The 20,740-nt window shown below is 44.7% G+C and overlaps 1 protein-coding gene across 1 annotated transcript in view; it reads left to right on the top strand.

Annotated features, from left to right (window-relative positions):
* The window catches only part of nrxn2b (neurexin 2b), a 496,668-nt gene that overhangs the window by 133,200 nt on the left and 342,728 nt on the right, over nucleotides 1-20,740 (top strand). The window contains exons 4-7 of the mRNA XM_066718736.1: nucleotides 1,068-1,229; nucleotides 12,166-12,604; nucleotides 13,973-14,356; nucleotides 15,922-16,125. Of these exons, the coding sequence (XP_066574833.1) occupies nucleotides 1,068-1,229; nucleotides 12,166-12,604; nucleotides 13,973-14,356; nucleotides 15,922-16,125 (1,189 nt within the window). The remainder of the gene's footprint in view (nucleotides 1-1,067; nucleotides 1,230-12,165; nucleotides 12,605-13,972; nucleotides 14,357-15,921; nucleotides 16,126-20,740) is intronic.

Below are 20,740 nucleotides of genomic sequence, written 5' to 3'. Positions count from 1 at the left end.
GACAGCCTTCTTCCGGCAGCTCTCAGACGTTTTTTACAGCAGAAATTATGGTTTCCTCGAACAGAAGACAGACCTTGCAGCTGTGCGAATTCATATCTCCACCTATCTGTGTTTCTGCGCACTCGAACCATGCTTGGATATTAGTGCTGTGGTAGCGATCAAAGACCTTTCACAAGACAATTTTTAAAAAAGGAAAGATTATATATATATATATATATATATATATATATATAATTAAATAAGGGAACTTTGTTAAATTAACTCGCAAAATAATGAATTGTATGCTTTTTTAGGGTGAGATTGGACAGATTGAAGAGGCAGATAAAGTTCTAATGATGATAAGATTGGAGACGGATTCTGGAGCTACAGGCTTTGCATCGCAACAAGGAAACAGAGGAAGAGATTAATTACAAATCGCCCGTTTCTGTAGATAGTGCAAAAACATGAGAAATAATTGGTTGGTTAATTAGACACCTGGATAGCTGGATATATGTCATACGTATAGATCCAGAGATGCATCTGCACGTACCCATGAACGGTTAGGCAGATATCAAAGATAGATACAGGTAGATCGTGTAGTGGCATATGACAAAGTGATACAGAAAAAAATGTTATATGGGGAAACCTGAGCCTAAACAGTTATGCTCCGTGAATTCCAAAGAGGAAAGCTAAAAAAAGGCCTGAGGGTATAAAATGGGGTAGCGAGAGAGGGAAACTCAATGACAGATTTCCAAGAGCATGAGCAATTAAGCATCATTTAATAGTTTTCTTTCATTATCTATAACAACAACAACAACAACAACCACAAACAAAACAGCACCGCAGAGTGTCCGGGTTCTCCAACTGCACTCGTGAGCGATCCTGCTCCCTCCCCCTCCCGTGAGTTGCGTTAGGACTATAGGCGTATACTCCAATCAGTCAGCTCTGTAGGGGTCAAGCCCCACCGATGTCTTGCCCCTGAGTTTTAATCCAGCCTCTTCCTTTTTCCTCTTTGTCCTCTTCCACTCTTTCTCCCTCTCTCTCTCTCTCTCTCTCTGTAACTCGCTCTGGCACTCTGGCCTGCTTAGGTGACCATCTCAGTGGATGGGATTTTGACCACAACGGGCTACACACAAGAGGACTACACCATGCTGGGTTCAGATGACTTCTTCTACATCGGGGGGAGTCCCAACACGGCCGACCTGCCCGGCTCTCCAGTCAGCAACAATTTCATGGGCTGTCTGAAGGATGTAAGTCTACAAACTTCGGTTATCTTACTTTTTCACCCCCTATTTGGGCCTGCCAAGTTAGTCAGGTTCGGTCCCATCCACTCCAACTCTCTGTGTCTTCAGGAGAGACCAGTCAATGTCCAGTTTCCCCACATTGACCAATTTAGCCACTGCCAGGTTTGTTTTCTAGCATATGTCTTTCCTGGCATGCTGAGGACCTGATGTTAACAGATGCTTAGAATAGCAGATTGAGGGAACTAGATTCAGGAAGGGTGTTGACCGTGTCAATCCAAGAGCAAGTCATGATGTTGAAGACCACTACTTGGCATGTAGAATAGACCGGGCGTAATCCTTGAGTTACCAATTTACTACTGTAGCTAGCAAAGGGGAATGATGGGAATAAATGGGAGAAATGGCCGCCTCTCAGTTATGCATTTTCTTATGTTGTTAAAAATAAATAATTGGGGAATTGGGAGATGATGGAAATGCAGACACACGTGAAGTACTGACCCATGTCTTCTGGTCTCCATTCTCACTGAGCTCTTGATTGCTGCACAGATTACTTCCCTGAACTATCCCCACTGTTTCAGGGCGGCACGTAATTTATTCACGTCTAATTAGGCAAATCATTAGCTCAATTAAGTATTTAAGACCTCAGCTGGAGCAACATCAAAACATAAACACTGGGGTACTCCAGGACCGGAGTTGAAAACTGCTGCCCAGGCAAATGCCAATTAGAAAAAGCGTGGGCCTCTGGAGTAGTGATAGACTGTCAGGGTTTCCAGAAAGCACAGAGCTCGGCATTAATACAATCTCTTTATGCTGCTAGATCATGAGGCAGCAACATCAGTGTGTGGCCCTTTGTCTCCTGGGGTCCTTGATTACTAAATCAGTGTAATTGTTTTAGTTTATCAGTCATCCATATAATGTGGTGTTGAAGTTTCTCTACTGCTGAGGGCATAAGACAGGGGTCTCTTTTCCTGGTCTCACAGAACCACAATTCAGGGCCAGGGCTCACAATGACATCATCTGTTCACAAAGAACTGGGGATATTTTATTCTGGTCAACTAAACAAGCGTTGTGGGGAATTCAGACCATTAGAGATTAGATTAAATTAGAGAAACAAGCACCTGAACACTCTTCAGCCACTCAAGGATCTTGCCGTGCCTGGTCTCATTTGAACAATCAATAACTTGTGATCGATTTATGATCAGATGGGTTTCCCAGTCTTTAGAAACTAGTGATTCAGGGGTGACCTGTAAAATTAACTGTGTTGGCCACAAATTCACAAGACTGGAGACCACTGGCTTAAAGTACTTTTTATCCAAGGTGCCACTATATACTGTATAAAATAATTGACAGCCTAAAGGTGGGGTGGACAATTCCAGTCCTCAAGGGCTGCAGGGGTTGCCTGTTTTAGTTTGGCCTCAGGATGAGATGACATAATTGCAGTCATTATCAGGATAAGAAGTCCAATCACTTGTTTATTCCAGGTCTCAATTGGCTAACTGATGGAAAAGTAGCTCAAAAGCCTGCTAGAACTCATTCCCAGAGGCCTGGAATTACCCAGTCCTTGCCTACAGAAACTTCAGCAATTCAATTAATCTGGTTAATCAGCTGTTCACAAAAACATGATGAATGGGAGCTTGGGTGAAGAAAAGCCTGGAGACACTGACATCTTCCAGGACTGCAGGGTTGATGCCCGTAAACTCGCCTCCAACTTCCTTCTGGTAGGCATTAGGTGTGCTCCCCCGTGGCCCCAAAACAAGGTCCCCCGCTCAGAGCACAGACTGCTGGCCTTTGTCTTGTCATGAGGATTTGTGGCTGGGAATCCCCAAGAGGACATTTAAGATTGGCCAAATGCTGCCAGGTCTGGTTAGATACCATGTCCCCGAGGCTGCCTGAGCATTTGTGACCTTCCAGTGTTTGAGTTTGCCCAGTGAAAGGAAGTAGATACCCCAACAGTGTATTATAAAATAAAAAGTTCCTAGGGATTTCAATTTTTTAAGAAAGAAAACAAACAAACAAAAAACACTAATCAGTAAAAAGGCAGGAAAGGCTAAAGATGGAGACAAATATCAAATTGTTTATTGTCTTCAAGATAAAAAATACATAGATTTAAGATACAGCAAGAATATATTGAAGGGTACTCAACAAATAGTTCTACCTGAGTCTTACCTTTATATTTCCTGGGTTCATCTGTTGTTCATCCTGTATCTGTAATAGCCAGGGATTTAAATAGTAATGGGTTGCAATGGGATGCAGATGCCAGTACTTTTGAAGAGAAGTTCAAGCCTAAGGCCTGGGGTTTTCGGGACCCATTGTACAAATGATAGCTCAAATCTGGGCTGCCTGAGACTATGATTGCCCACTTGGGCAGCACACACCTATTCCAGTGCAGGGAAGGGTTGGATGGGCTCTGGTCAGCCACGGTTTCCTCCGCTTGTGTGCACCCCGTGTCCGCCAGAGTGTAACCAGTGAAAGCTGCATCCGTCCTCTCTACGGTACTCCTTCAATCTTGAATCATCTAGTTCAGTCACACAAATAGTTCAGTTACGGACATGTAGTGATCAGGTGAAGCAAGTGGCATGAGTTACAGCAGCACGCCAAGACGATTGACAAGTGGGAGAGAGCAGGTTTAACTGGAAAAAACAAAAACAAAGACATACTGCAAATCAATCTGAATTGTCTCAGGAACTTTTGTGGGATATGGTGAGAGTGTTAGGAGCTGCTCCTCTGATAGTGCAAAGGGGCAGGAAGGGGAGAATGGAGGGTCTTTGCACTTGCCGGTGGTTAGCGGGGTGGGTGATGATAAAATGGACCATTGCTCTACAGCTCAGGGACACTCACTGCCAGGTGTCTCGCTGTGGGTGTCAGATGCCCAGTCAAGGTGAAAGAGAAATCCTCCAGGTCCTCAACTGGACACTGTGGCCTTCACAGAGGAAGATGACGCCCAGTTACCCCCACCCTGCAGCCTGGCCGAAGAAAGGAGTGGAGGTGGCTGGGTGATTGAATGATCATCCCTCTAGCGCTGATGTGTCCCTCACATCATCCCCCCTTTGACCTTTAATCACCAGCCCGCTCATCCTGAGTCCACACCTTTCCCAGTCTCCCCAGCATTTTCTGCACGGCCTCTTACTGTCCACAGGAGACGGGCCACATGCTGTACTAGAACACTTGGTCTTGGTGTGGGAATTCAGGGGAAATGATTCTCTTCCTTGGGAGTATTGGCCAAGGTCAAGGTGGAGCTAGAATCCCTCCAGAAACAGCAGGATGAAACCTCAGGACTGATGAGTTCCTATCATGTGAACAATAGAGTGAATTGGCCCAAGTGTCCTCCTCTTATCTTATTGACACATTTTGTGACAGTATAAGCTTTGGGATATGATGCGTTACAGCGAGGTTGTTGCGTGTTGTTTTGTCTTCCAGCACCACCAGGCCGATAGGAGCATCTCTTCTTCGTAGTCATTACAAATCATCCCATTGCGGTACCTTAATCATCTCAATGTGTTGTTTTTATTACTACAACATATGTGCAGGCAGGGGTATTCGAGCATTGTGATGTACCAGGCAACGGACACTATTATAATCATGGGCCCATTTTATTCCATACTGTTACAATTTGGCAACAGAAGAGTTTAGCTTTCTTCTTTATTCATTTTTTCAAAGACTTAATTCAGCTGTACAGTATATCTGAGCAACATAGCCCTTTTACATTTAAAGAATAAGAAATGCTTGTTAGCGAGGCGCAGGGAAGTGTCACACACCTTTCATGAATGAAACTTAGAAGTATTAGTAGTAGTAGTACTAGTAGTAGTATTATCATGGTGCCTCTTTTTATTTAGCTTATGCACAGACACACACACACACACACATAAATTAGTCACTATCAGCTTTGCTTTAAATAGACTTTTCTCCTGAGCTTGGGGCTAAGAGAACCTTGACGAACCCCATTTAAAAATGATACTAATAATATAAAGTTGTTTCAGAGGAACAGGAGGCTGCAGTTTGCCCTTTCTTTCTAAGGTAACGGGATTAAATAAGTAATTACTTTCTTATTTTTGTTTGTTTCTCATTTACAATTGAATAATAATCGCTCGTCTGGTGGAACATAATTACACGGTGTCAATTACATTTTCATTATTTAAGTGGCTGTTAAAAAAAGAATCCACCCCGCCTTGCCATCCCTTCTCCCAACTTTAAATAACTGTTGCTTGTAAACCTTGGCCACTCTTTTACCTTGCCGGATACGTCTGAACACAGCAGGGCGTTGTGATGCAAGACGACCATCTGCAGCTTTCCTCGCACTCCCAGCTCGGCTTATCTGTTCGGCAAGAAAGACCAAAGGCATTAATCTCATTTTATTAAAACACCCTGGCTTTAGTTTATAGCGAAAAATGTTTTGCAACCCACACTAATTAAGTGTTGATCCTCGGCAAAGAGGGATCTATCACCGTTAGCTGTCAGTAACAATCGCAGGGCCTTTATCACGTTTTCCATCTTATTTTGCAAACTCCCTGTGGCACAATCTGGCCGCAGTCAAGGTTTATTTTCCCAGTTTGCTAGTCTGGAGGGTGTAAATAAGCACCTGTATTAGTATAATGAAGACAGAACACTAGGCTTTGTCTTTGTGTAATGAATGTCGTTGGTCTGCTTATGTGACCCGCCATTAAAGCCCTAAACGAGTCGCTAAAGTACGATGCATAAAAAAACTATTCCCAGACGCGGTGTGAGGGGGGGGTGGCGCGTACACATTTTAAGTATTTTTTTTCTGTTTTCATCATTTGGAATTGCCGGTTAGTCAACACAGCCCAGCCAATCCTGTCTCCTCTCACTACCGGCCCCCTGTTCCCCACAGTCCAGCTATGCCACCAGTTGTAAGACTTCGTACAGCTGGGAACTGCTACCCTAAACGTGTCAGCCCGAGTCCTGAACTGTCTAAAACTGTCAGAAACAGAGCTGGTTTGGAGACCAGTAGGCTATAGCAAACCTTGTGCATTCCGGGCGAAGTCTGTCACTGGATGGGCCACCGTGAAACCGATTCCCTTAGGAAAAGGGGTGATAATGTTTCAAAAAGGCCATGAATAGCAGTTAAGGAACATGGTATATCTTATGAATCCACAACAAGCTTTTCAAAGCACTTTTTAATTTCGGCCATTCATGTCAGCTTTATATAAAGCATTGCCTGAAACACTTCAGTTCTAGACTTTGAAGGCCCCTCCCCCAGCGCCGGAGATCCTGGAGGGACGAACACATTTTCCCCAGTACGTTCCTGTATATCATCCGAGCTTAAGAGATAAGAGAGTCCAGGGCTTCGCCGTCTGTTTGTAGAGCCCAGCCACGTTTCAGACCATTTCTCTCCTTGCCAGCCAGCCACAGTGACAAGGATAATCTCGGCCCGTGATTTCCAGCCATCGGCACACAAAGCTCAGCGGCCTTCTAGAGAACGCGCCCCGTATCACGTTTTAAAATGTGTCTCATTTCATAACTCGGTGGCTTCTCACAGCTCCCTCTTCTCACACACACACGCACACACACACACTGACCTCAGTCTCTCCTTGTCTCTCTCCCTCTCCATCTTCCCTCCCTCTGACAATCCTCACCCTTTATCTTCCCCGTGACCTTGCGCTCTCTCTCTCCCTCCCTCTGCCTCTCTCTCTCTGCTCTCCTCTCTCCTTCGTTCTCTCCGGGCATTTGTCTAATTAATTCCATGCCACTATGGTTAGCCGGCCAGCTTTAGCATCCTGACAGCCAAATTAAAAATTGATTTCTTCGACTGTTTTCAAGACCTAACCCTCCAACACGCCCCCAAACCTCCACCTCCTGCCATCCCTCTCTCTCTCTCTCTCTCTGACACCCCTCCCCCCCCAAAAAATAACAACAAAGTAAAAATAGCTTCCTTTATCCGTGCATTGCCGCTCTGAGACACCATGCTTATGTCACAAGAAGAGGCAGATCAATCTGCAGCCTGGTGTTGGAGAAGCAAAGCACTCTGGGGGATCCAGTCCTGCCCCACACAAGCAAATTGCATCCATGTTTTCTTCTTGTGTCCAAAGAGAACAGAAGCCAGCTGTGTGTGCAGTCGTTTGATCCCCAACACTATCAGACAAATGGAAACCTTTCATCAAGGAGCAAACTGTGGCTCCACTGCTTATCAATAATGCACACCCAGTAAGACAATGCTTGTGGAGCCCTGTGAGGGTTTAGATATTTAATCGATTGGCCAGGGTTTGAGCTCATGTTTCCCTCTATTTTGTTGACCCTTCCTCTCATACAACTAGAGTCGATCAAGGGTGGGATTTTGACTCAATCCCTGCAAAGAACTTGTTTCTGTTACTACATCTTGGAGAAATAACTATATATTTATATACAGTATATACACCGATCAGCCATAACATTATGACCACCTGCCTAACATTTTGAAGGTCCCCCTTTTGCCACCAAAACAGCCCTGGCCCGTCGAGGCATGGACTCCACTAGACCTCTGAAGGTGTGCTGTGGTATCTGGCACCAAGACGTTAGCAGCAGATCCTTTAAGTCCTGTAAGTTGCGAGGTGGGGCCTCCAATGGATCGGACTTGTTTGTCCAGCACATCCCACAGATGCTCGATTGGATTGAGATCTGGGGAATTTGGAGGCCAAGTCAACACCTCGAACTCATGATTCATCAGACCAGGCCACCTTCTTCCATTGCTCCATGGTCCAGTTCTGATGCTCACATGCCCATTGTAGGTACTGTCGGCAGTGGACAGCGCTCAGCATGGGCACCCTGACTGGTCTGCGGCTACACAGCCCCATACGCAACAAACTGCGATGCACTGTGTGCTCTGACACCTTTCTACAGTAGCTCGTCTGTTGGATCGGACCACATGGGCCAGCCTTCGCTCCCCACGTGCATCAATGAGCCTTGGCCGCCCATGACCCTGTCGCCGGTTCACCGCTTTTCCTTCCTTGGACCACTTTTGATAGGTACTGACCACTGCAGACAGGGAACACCCCACAAGAGCTGCAGTTTTGGAGATGCTCTGACCCAGTCATCTAGCCACCACAATTTGGCCCTTGTCAAAGTCGCTCAGATCCTTACGCTTGCCCATTTTTCCTGCTTCTAACACATCAACTTTGAGGACAAAATGTTCACTTGCTGCCTAATATATCCCACGCACTGACAGGTGCCATGATATCAGTGTTATTCACTTCACCTGTCAGTGGTCATAATGTTATGGCTGATCGGTGTATATGTGTATGTTATTTAGAGATCTGTAGTTTTCAACCAAGTTATTTCCAGTCATTGAGTAGGTGGTATGCAGATGTGGCTTGTTATACCATTTTGGTTAACGATAATTTTTTTTTACAATATAGAGTATTTATGAAATTACTCGATCTTACTTGACCACGTTTATGTTGCAAACTGTTGTTCCTTGGGAGCCAATGAAGTTGGCACAAGCACAAACAGGAATAATGGGAACACGCCACCCAACGTCGTGTTACCTGCTTGAATGAAAAACAGCTTCACACAGAGGAGGACCCCTCTATAGATCCCACAATACAGATGTGCTATAAATATGTGTGGGCGAAATGATATAATTGTGCACGATATTTATTGAAGTGATGATCTGAGATGTTATCCGGCAATTAAACAATATCCTTTCTGTGACATACAATGGGTGTAACGCATTACAGCGGTTTACAAGTTTTGAACTTTACAAATACATAGTGTTTAAAAGATGCATTATTTTGAAGGGCTGCACAGGAGTCTGTAAAAGCTTCTGCAGCTGCATCTTTCCATACCAGGTCTGCGCTGGGGTTGAGTACAGGGGCAATGTTAAGGAGGTTTAATGAGGGTGATTAAACTGCCAATTACTTTCAAGACCTGGTTCAGGAGTTTAACTGCACAGGTTTCGTACTGTGTATGGCAGCACCGTATGTTTATATAAAGAGAGAGAATCCTACCGAAATGTAGGGATCAGGAAGCACATGACCAAGATCTGGTCTTGAGAACAGTGTATTTTTTAACTTTATTTTTATACTTTGTAGGCGTGCATCACAAGACTTTTAGTTAATGGTGTGTCTAACCCATTTTGTACCATTTTTGCCGCCATTTTTCAGTACAGTTTAGTCTACTGTTTCCCACCGTCCTTCAAAAGGGTGTGCCTGGACAAACGTGTGTCTATCTGTCTCTGTGTGGGTCTTGACAAGGCCAAATTTTGGAATAATCCCCCCCCACACACACACGCACACACAAATGAAACGAAGAGAGCTTTTTCTTCCGATTCAGAACAGCGCACGGTTAACTTTTGTGTTACGTAAATCTTTCTGGATGCTAGGTTAAGAGTCCCCGTAGGCCTTTTTTTTGCTTGTTTCTCCCTTTTTTTCCAAAATAAGTGAAGCCAAAGAAGAATGACGCATAGCGCCTCGGGAACAGTATCGCAGAGGACAGTGTCAAAATCAAATCAAAGGAGGTTCTGTGGCCATATGAGAATGCTCTGGTCTCGTCTTTTCCTTTTGTTGCCCTTTTTGGACAGCAAAAGGGTAGCTGCACTGTTTCCCTTCATTTCATAAATATATACAACGAGTTACAAGAAGAAATTAAAGAACCAAATCTCTTTAACCTTAGCAGTTGGCGTTGGTAAGATGGGATCTAATTGAATCCTTCAGGACATTGAATGGAGTAAACAATGTTAAAGAAGGGTATTACTTCAAAGTTAGTTATTTAAACATAACCCACAGGGGTAAACGGAAGCTTAATACCAGAGAATGCAGGGACTTTAAATAAAATAACTTTTTATGTCACAGTGGTAAATGCAGGCAATAGTTTAGCCAGCCAAGCAGAGTGCATAGGACCTCTTTATGCGCCGGGATAGGTGTTTAGGGTGGAAGATAATTTTTTTCGAGGGCTAATATGCCACTTCCTTCTGACTCATTCAGAAGGTCTACAGTTTTGAGATTCGTATTCAGGAATCAATTGATTGTCTTATTCTGAACAACTTATGTTCTGACTGCCCTTGCCACACAGATGTTAAATACACATTGAACAAAAGTGAGACAATTTCCTCACTGATCGAACTGTGCTCAATAAGGTGCAGAACTGAATTTCTACAAAATGGACCAAATGAGGTATGCACAACTCCGATACGACTGGATCAGTACACTCGGGGGGACTGTCTGAACAACACTGTGTATCAAGCAGACGTTCCGAAACACAGTCCAGTGTTTGACTTTCCTGAATGAAACGCATGCCGAGACACAGCACTGCCAGTACGTTGAGCTGGGATGTGTTAAGCAGGCAGGGTTGCCAGATGCCCTGGCAGGTTCAAAGCTAAATATGAATATGAAATGAATATCCTGTAATATAGGGAACAATGCAGCCACGCTTGGATGAGTGTTTCATGAGTAAACCTAGAGCTGTTAAAGTCTTCACAATGGAAGGCAAATGTGACAGGAATTGTTTAATTGAAAAGCATTAAACCCCTTCAAATCCCTCAACAAATGCAGCTGTATTCGGCCTCACAAACCACATGGAATGACAAGGGACAAGCACAAATACAGGCAATTTATCTATTTATCTATTATGCATTATATATATATATATATATATATATATATATATATATTTGATTTGATGTTGGCAGCACACTATATACTGATATATTTTTTAATCTTTTGGGGATCATTCTATAGCTTCTATTGTCCATCGTTTGTCAGTTCTTCTTTGTAATGTGTCCGACCCACTGCCAGTTTAACACTCTTTCTATGTTGTTGTTCTCGGATCCATGTCTTTCTTTTTCTTCTTGTTATTTGGAAGCAAAAAACTGAAAACAGCACAAAGAACCGTGGAAAAATGCATGCTGGGAATAACAAGAAGAGACAGGAAGACACCCACCCATTTATATATATATATATATATATATATATATATATATATATATATATATATATGTAAATAAGATTAACCTGAATTTTGCAAAATAGAAACACAACCAAACCAAAGACAATGCTAAAATCTGGCAACCCTGTATGTGACGTTTGTGTTTGTTGTTCTTCTGTGTTTTAAGAGAACCATGCCCACCAGTACGTACTGAGATGTTGATTGCCAGTATGCTGCCAACATATTGGATTTAATGATGAGGATATATCGTGTGCATTAGTGTCACTGAAAACAACAAAGCTGTTAGCTGTTTAAGAACAATAGTGCTGAGTCTGAGTTTCAGTCCCAGAATCCTCTGGGAAGTGCTGGATCGGCAAGCCAGGGAGAGAGACCAGAGACAGACTTGTCACATTGCGTTAAAAACTCAGAGGAGGAGAGGAACAAAGTCACTGCAGTGAAATCCATTGTACTCCATTCATCTATTGTTCTTACTACCTTTAATAATATCACATACTGTGTGATCTTAATTGAGGCTGCTTTCAATCTGACGGTCAGTTTACAGTATTGTTTGACCTGGTATAACTATAAGACAACTCTGTAATTCTTGAGCTGTACTTGGTGTTGATTTTACTACTGCACTTTTGTGATGCTAAGATTTAATTTTGTATTGATTTGTACGACTGCACTTTTGCATTGCTTGTGTAAACTGTAAGGTTGCTTGGTTCGGGTTGCATAAAACAACTTAAATAGTAAGAACTTTTCCCCCTTAAAAGGTGCATCGACTCCATTGTGTTGAGATCCTTTGTGCAACATCCTTAAAATCAGGGAATGCTAAAGGGGAATCATCACATAATGTTGAATGATGCAGTTGGCCGCTGGTTCTACAGGTTGTCTTGGGCCCCAGAGCAAAACACAAAGTTGCCCTCGATGCAGGACAAGATTGTTGTTTGAGATTCACTGTTTAGGGAACAGTTCTGATGTGGTCTATGCCCAGGTCTTACCTAACCAGAGAAACGAGGAGGGGGAAGACAGTGACAGTATCCACATGCTTCTCCTCTTTTGTTTCATGCCATCTTGGGTTTCTTCTCTCCAGGTGGTATACAAGAACAATGACTTCAAACTGGAGCTGTCGCGCCTGGCCATTGAGGGCGACCCCAAGGTCAGCCTGCATGGGGACCTGGTGTTCCGCTGCGAGGACGTGGCCGCCCTGGACCCCGTCACCTTCGAGACGCCCGAGTCCTACATTGCCCTGCCAAAGTGGAACACCAAGAAGACCGGCTCCATCTCCTTCGACTTCCGCACCACCGAGCCCAGCGGCCTGCTGCTCTTCAGCCACGGGCGGCTGCAGGGGCCCAAGGAGAGCCGCCCCGACCGGCTCCTCAAGGCCGACTACTTTGCCATCGAGCTGCTGGATGGCTTCCTCTACCTCCTCATGGACATGGGCTCCGGCAGCATCAAGATGAAGGCCAGCAGCAAGAAGGTCAACGATGGGGAGTGGTGCCACGTGGACTTCCAGAGAGAGGGACGCAAGGGTGAGCCGCCAGAGCATTATTTCCTGTTTCCTGAGTGCAGGTGTTTGGTTGTAGGCCTTAAATTGGCAGTGCCCCTCCCCCGTCTCTCTTCCTCCTGCTCTCTCTCTCTCCCTCTATCTCTCTGTTGGTCTTGCACTGCACGTGTTTCTCTATCTCCATCTCTATCGTTATCGCTGTTGCACTGTCTCTTTCTCTTTCTCAGGCTCTCTCTCTTGCTCTCTCTGTCTCCCACTCTCTATCTCTCCATCTCTGCATTCATCTTCCTCTCAGTTCTCTCTAACCACTCTCTCTCTCTCTCTCTCTCTCTCTCTCTCTCTCTCTCACCTGCTGTTTAGGTCTAATTGCCCCTTCTCTACGCTTGTCCTTAACCCTACATTTCTGTTACTAACTCCCAACGCCTTCCAAGAAACACTCTCTCATTTGTATTATTTTTCACTCTATCTGTCAGTCTATATCTGTGGAGGCCACCCCCCCCCTGTCTTCCTCCCTCTCTCTGGGCTCTGTAGTGGTGTCTTTCCATCCTCATCTCACTGTGTGCGTGTGCTGGAGTGTGTGAGTGTGTGTGTGTGTGTATGGCTCTGGCTGTGTAGGAGGCCTTCTCTACCTAATCACTGTCGAGGCATCCTGTGGGGAGACGCACAGATCCAGCTCCTACACCCTGCTGTAATTGCATTTTAATAGATAATTAAGACTGAGTCGTAAATCAAGTGGAGACATCTCAAGAGAAGCCTCCTGCTGAGAGGCGCCCTACAACCCCCCCCACATGCACACGCACTCACACACACACACACACACACACACACCAAGCATCCCCCTTCCTCCAATCACAGAGCATCTCTAACTGACATACGGACTGTCTGTGTGTGTGTGTATGCGTGTGTGTGTGTGTGTGTGTGTGTGTGTGTGTATTGCGGTGTCTCCCTTGTCTTTTTTCCCCTCTCTCTCTCTCTCACACACACACACACACACATCCACAAATCCCCATCCTTGTTATATTGTAGTTGCTCTCAGGGTCCATTACACCTTTGGCTCGACGGTGTTACTGTAGTGACCGTGGGCTTGAGTGGCCTGCCTTGTCAACGTCCTCACATGGAGATCCCTGTTTGGCTCCATATTGAATCAGCTAACCTGAAGTCAACACCATGCTTGGTCCACTTTGATCGTGTATTGATTATAATAATAATAATAATAATAATAATAATAATAATAATAATAATAATAATAATATAATGCCTTTCATATTAACAAAAAACACAGAGCATTGTAGAACAAACATACATAGTGTAAAGTGTTGAGATGGCTTTGAGATGTCAATTAATAAACATTGCACTGGGCAGCTTTTAAAATCCCTTTCTCGGCCCCTGCCAGGCTCGATCTCGGTGAACAGCCGCAGCACCCCCTTCAACTCCAATGAGGGCAGTGAGATCCTGGACCTGGACAGCGAGATGTACCTGGGGGGCCTGCCGGAGAGCCGGGGCAGCCTGATCCTGCCCCCTGAGGTGTGGACCGCCCTGCTCAACTACGGCTATGTGGGCTGCGTGCGCGACCTGTTCATCGACGGCAAGAGCCGCGACGTGCGCCGGCTGGCCGAGATGCAGAGCGTGCCAGGGGTCAGCAGTTTCTGTACCCGCGAGCTGCAGAAGAAGTGCGCCAGCACCCCCTGCCACAACAGCGGCCTGTGCCGGGAGGGCTGGAACCGCTACATCTGCGACTGCACCGGGACGGGGTACCTGGGGCGCAACTGCGAGACCGGTGAGAGCAGGGAGCGGGGGTGTGAGAGGGACCGGGGCAGGAGGTAGGGAGGGTGGTAGTTCAGTGTCTTCAGTGCCGCTCGTTAACTAATTAAACTATAGTCAACTACAGTCTCAGGGCTCTTGACCTTGATACAGTGACCCCATCTGAACCTGTCAGGGAAAGCACTCTCGAGGTGAATACTTCAGGTAGTGGCACCTTGAATCATAATAATCGTTTAAGTCAGCTGGGAGAGACCCTAAATCACTGAATGGTATGTAATACAATAATTGGAATTAAATAATGCATTAAAAAGAGCTCCATTTGGAATGAAAGTCAGGAGACACTTTTGTCCTCCAGGAACTTTGAGAGTTTGGAGCCTCAAATAGATTGTACTTCAACTTAAAAACGACACTGTTGATTGAGATGTTGATTTTCATTGACAATAGCAGAGTTGCCCTGCAAGTTTGTGTCATTTTGTTCCTTTAAATGAGGTCAATACAAGTAGACCCCAAAAGCAGCTTTTCTTTTGAGCTGGATGACAGTTCGAAGATGTTGGAATCATGAGCTGCTGGGAGCATGAAGTTCCCAAATTAGGCCTCTTCCCTATGAAAAGGGTGAAATTCCCTTACCGTGCGAAATTAAAACACTGGTGCTCAATCTTTACAGAGATCTCTCTCTCTCTACTAGTATGTGTGTATGACCCCAGGGTGTATAAAGACCTACACCGTCACTTTAAACTCAGTTGAATTCTGGTATAGTAAAGGTACACAACTGCTATGGGATCACAGCAGGTTGTCTAGAGTATGAGTTGGAAACAGTGACAGCATTGTGGAGTGACACTCGATAAGTCTTTAGTGATTCTCTGGTGCCACCAAGTGTAGAGAAGGTGTAGTACAGGCATCAATAGACAACCCAACCTTTGTAAAGCCATGGTAACCGGACATTATGTGTCTAAGTAAGCTATAAGTGGCATACCATTATTTCAGGATGGGTTAACTTCATAACAATGCCTCAGGTTGTTGCAGGGAAGACAAATCTGGTGATGTTTTTCAGTTGTCCAGGGAGTTACAGCCTGAAAAACTGAAGCAGCGAACATGCTGGCTTTTGATATCTGCCATTGATTGGTACATTATACAAGTTGCTTATATGATCTTGAATTGATCTGGAAGTGTCTTCGGTGCCATGGAGCTGTACGTTTTTTGACAGACTGTGGAAACATAGGCCCTTGGAAGTGCGTTGAAGGGAGGGCGACAGATGTTCTAGCTCTCTAACTCAGTTCCTGCAGGAGCCACGGCGTCCTCTCATTTGTGTTCGGACCCACTCAAATAGTTAAGTAGATCAGCTGAATACAGGTCGTGGCACCTTGAATCAAAATAATCTTTTAAGCCATTGACTGGAAGAGACCCTAAAACACTGATGGAATGTAGGTCTAATTAATACAATAATCGGAATTAAATAAATCATTAGAAAGGGTCTAGTATATTGCAGGTTTATCTGTGCGTTACTGTGAAATTCCAAGAGAAATACCCCGACAGACACCTAATGCACAGCTTCTCTCTGTCTCTCTCTCTGTCCGCGTCCAGAAGCCACGGTGCTGAGCTACGACGGCAGCATGTACCTGAAGATCATCATGCCCGGAACGATGCACACGGAGGCGGAGGACGTCTCCCTGCGCTTCATGTCCCAGAGGGCCTACGGCCTCCTCATGGCCACCACCTCCAAGGAGTCGGCTGACACCCTGCGGCTGGAGCTAGACGGTGGGAAGGTCAAACTGACCGTCAACCTAGGTAACGTCCAGCATCCAGCTCCTGTCCCGCACAAGACAAACGATATGACATGAATCAGAAAACGCAAGCTGTGGTCTGAAGATCTTCACCCCTGACCCAACAAAACCCCTGCTCCCCCTCTACTGGCCTGGTGCCCCATATCCCCCTCGCCCTGCAACCCTAATCCTTCCCACCTCTTGCTCCCAGTAACATCCTACTTGAAGATAAAGAGGCAGGGGTCTGGCCACTGTGCTGAGTCTGCTGGGGTCTTGTTCTGGGCTGTAAGGGTTTTGCCAGGTCTGTGTTTTTACATCAGCGAAATGCACAACAACAGCAGCCATTAAAATACGTGATCAGGCTTTATTTTAGGGGCACTGTTTGTGTGTGTTAACTGTTCACAGTAACTATATTAAGATATGAATACAGTAGTGTTACTTAATAGATGTGTTATTGCTAATGTATTAATGGTATCTGCTAAAGGTTATATAACTAGATTATACATATGTAATTACATATGTATTAATTATTATTAGTAGTATTAGTATTATTGATTCATTTGGCAGATCCATGGCAATTTAACACAATTTACAGCAGTAAAATATGATTAATAAACAATACTATATTTACAACATTATGTAATGAACAGTGCTTGTGTAAAGGAACAAAGAGTTGAAAACAACACGTGCAAACCAAAGGTACCACAATAAACAGGGAAATCAATTGATCAGTTAATACTTGTATTTGCTAACAGACCAAACTCTAACCAGAAAACTGCAATGTGAACACACATCCCCTTAAGATAAAGTGGGAACAAAACGTAAATGGAGAGGGAAGAAAAAGCAATAAAACAAATTGAACCGTTATAATAATTCATAACACAGACATGCCAAGAGAGGTAACACAATCGGCATACGAGGTATATTTGGCATACTGTGCACATTATTACCATTGACTTCACATCATTCGTCAATGTAATAATTATCAAACTATAGAAGTACGCAGTTATAGACAAGCCAACCACTTAGTGGATTTTATGACAGGAGTGAAAGGTCAAGATAAATGAAAGCACAGCGGTTGGTGCCGACTTTAAGCTAATGCAGCGAGCAGACTTTGCAAACTAGGGATGGGAAACTAGAACCATTGGGCTGTGATTGTGAAATATGTTGTCCCACGGCCACCCAGTAATCAGATCTGGCTTAAAGGAGACAAATAACCTGCTTCACCACGATTCATTATGATTAAATCACTCTGATGAGGGGCTCAGACAGAGATTCCCATAAAGAATTGGATGTTGGTTGCGTTGGTGCAAACAGAAGAGACGTCTCCTCGAGTTACAGTGTCTAAAAGACTGTAAAACATAAAATAGCATCCACATGTTTGCGTACAGGGCCCAGTAAACACCCAGCAGGACTGAGGTCAGCAGGTTTTGAGGGAACTCAATCAACCCACCAAGCTGGGGACTGTTGTTGCTCTTGCAGTGTGGAACAGGGAGGTCTGAGTTAGACACATCTCTGGACCTACTGGCAGTCAGACCCCGGCAGACTAGAAGAATGTGTGGCCCTGGGCCCCTGCCGCTTTATGTTCCATCTTTTGAAGGGAGAGCACCGCAGGGCCAATGGAGAGACCTCCCAATGGGTTCTTTCTTGGGGGGGAGGGGTGGTCTTGTTGGAAAGGGAAGGGGGGGGGGTCTCCTGCTCAAGGTTCTCATCAGACATCCTCCTCAATCTCTCTCTTTGTCTCCGTGGCTGTCCATCTCTCTCTCTCTCTCTCTCTCTCTCTCTCTCTTGCTCTCTCGTTCATTCTTCATCACGGCCTCAGAAGATGGAACTTTTCATCCCTTCAACGGCCTGTATCTGCGGTCCCTGGATCGAACAGCCATAAAGACCGGCTCACTGTATCAGCCATCCCCCCGCACCATGTGTACACCTGAAGTAACCTATCAGTACTGACCCCTGACTGTGTACACTATACAGTAAACAGTAAAACTTCGGTTTGCAGTAATTACAAAAAACACTTACATTACAGTTCACCCGCCAATGCATGTAGCCCCGAGCGACAGTAATACTAGCTTCACGTAGTTTATAGTTGAAATTCAGTATGTTTCTTTATTTATTTATTAAATATGGTGATTAAAGAATAAATGAAAGACTTAGATCGGGAGGAGACATAAAGGACTCAGTGTTAACAGTGACTTGTGATTCCAATATGTTTTAATGGCCAGCTAGTTCAATGAAAACTGCATAATAAATAATAAATGACTGGACACACACTAAACACACCTCTTTCATTGTTGAGCACCATCAACATTTGCCAACAAACACATCTATCAGCTGCTTTTTGATTGGCTACGCACACACACTATGTCACTACTGCAGATCTAAGTTGAATACTAATGTAAGTGAGAGCAAGGGGTCACGTTTTAACTCATAATCCCTTGTTCAAGAAAAAGATTGGAAAGGACATGTTATTGAACTGAACTGGGAAGGAACTGGAGAGTTAGGCTTCACCGGCCCCTAGTGTCTTACAGGACAGTCAGTGCGGTCCAGTTTCCCACAATCCACCTGGGTAGATAGCAGAAAGAGAGGATGATGGGAGCTATGAGAAGGTACACAGGGTTCTCCCCTGAGTGAAATGTGCAACTTGGTGCAGCATCATATCTCATGCCAGGGTATAAATCTGCATTAATGGGATTTGGATGCCATTTAAAAATACTAAACTTAAAAGTACAAAAGTGTGTGTGAGGGGTGCTACCTAGTGCCTTCCAGATAATGTTGCACCACCTTGTCCTTCCTTGGGAGAACACCCTGATACAGAGTTGCAAACCTGGTACCTCCAGTCTGCCCTCCTCTCTGAGCAGTGAGACCGGTCTGTGGCTGTTTGCGTCCACTATTCTGTAGCGGTTGACAGCGCGAGACACACCTTAGCCACAGCGAGATGCACGTTCGGCCTGTGGCCACCAGGGGCCTCCACTGAGTGCCCCCTCAGCCCTGTATAGCACCGGGCAGATTTACTGGAACACCAATATCTGGCTCTTCTCACACACACACACACAAGATTAGTCCTCAAATGATTTATTACTTTTGTAGCATTATAATTATTTCCTGAATTGATTAAATAGATTAAAAATATAGTCATGTATTGCTTGTGAAGTGAGTTTGACTTTGAATGCACAGCACACACAGGGAGGAGTTCTGTCTGTGCACACCAGGACTTGTAGAAAGTCTGGCTCTATGGCCGAGGATGATTTTTCTTGTTTAGATTTTTTCTCCCTTCAGGAGACTTTAAACCTCCCCCAAAACACCCATCTCAGAGCACAAGCCGTCAGGATATAATATATCGTATAGGGCATGGTTTTCACGAATGCCCAGCATAGTTGTTTTTCTGCAGATGACCACAGTAGTGCAGTGATGTTAGGACAGGACAGGACATTTCAGGAGGGCTGAGAGAGCATGGCGGGGGTGACAGCGTTCACCCTGCATTCTTCGCTGCTGTGCTGTGCTGCGTGGCTGGGGTGTGCAGTTCACCTTTTCCTGAATCCTTGCTTTGGGTCCCAGCCCTAAAACACACACAGGATTACAAAACAGGTAAACCCTTCGTGAGCTGCCCTTCTCGTTCGCTGGGAGGCGGCATTCTCTGAAGCGAAAGGGAGGCAGAGTGTGCAACTCCATATAAACTATCATCCCCTGAGCGGTGCCCCACTAATTGTTACAGGTACTGGTGCACCGAGCAAGAGCCTCACTGATGGACTCTAATAACACCCTGGAAAGAAGGAATTAACCACCATAGTGGCTTTTCCGTGGTATTGTTGGTGAAAACTATACTTTAACAATTATAGCATTCACTCCAGAAGGGACTGTTTACAGTTAACAGCTTTAAACACTATGGCCAACACAGTTTTAATGTGCACTTGTCTGAAGTGTTTAATGGTGTTTTTACTGTAGCAACCTGAGGCAGAATCACGATTTAGTTTCATTGTAGGATAACAAAAAGATTCAAACTCTTCATATAGTCACCTGTTATACAGGTTTTGGACTACAGCCACATAATATAGTACAGTTTTTGTGCAGAAATTATAGTTCTAGTATTGCGCTTATTGGTAGAAAGTGTATTCTTACAGTAGTTAAAAATGTACAGAATAAATCCACATACTATGTCCTTAAAAAAACATGTTTATGTTGGAAATTCATCAAATTAATCAGAACTATAAACTCTCTCTTGAGATTTATCTGTCCCTTTATTTCTACACTTTGTATTGAGTGTTGCCGTGAAAGAGCTAAATAATTGATCTGATCGACAACTAACAACCCTCCCCAAATAAGCACTCGGATGATACACTCCACCCTAGGATTTAAAAGAACCAGACGCTGCCGGCACTCAATCAGCGACACGCTTGTCTTTGAAGTCCGTCAGTGTGTGGCGTCCCTCCCCAGCCCGAGAGCAGCATGACAGAAGGGTTTGCCGGCCGGTGTGTTTTTCGGGTGGCAGGTGGGTGGGAGGGTGGGGGGGGCGGAGAGGAAAAAGGTTGTTCTGACTCGTTGCTTGTCCCCGGATGGTGGGCAATGAAATGTTATGGTTGTCTGCAGAATGTACCTTGAAGGATGTAAAATGTATCTTTTTTTATTCTTCTTCTCTTATT

Source organism: Amia ocellicauda, chromosome 12 (genome assembly GCF_036373705.1).
Source record: "Amia ocellicauda isolate fAmiCal2 chromosome 12, fAmiCal2.hap1, whole genome shotgun sequence".
NCBI classification, from domain to species: Eukaryota; Metazoa; Chordata; class Actinopteri; order Amiiformes; family Amiidae; genus Amia; species Amia ocellicauda.
This window is presented reverse-complemented; position numbering and strand designations above follow the sequence as displayed.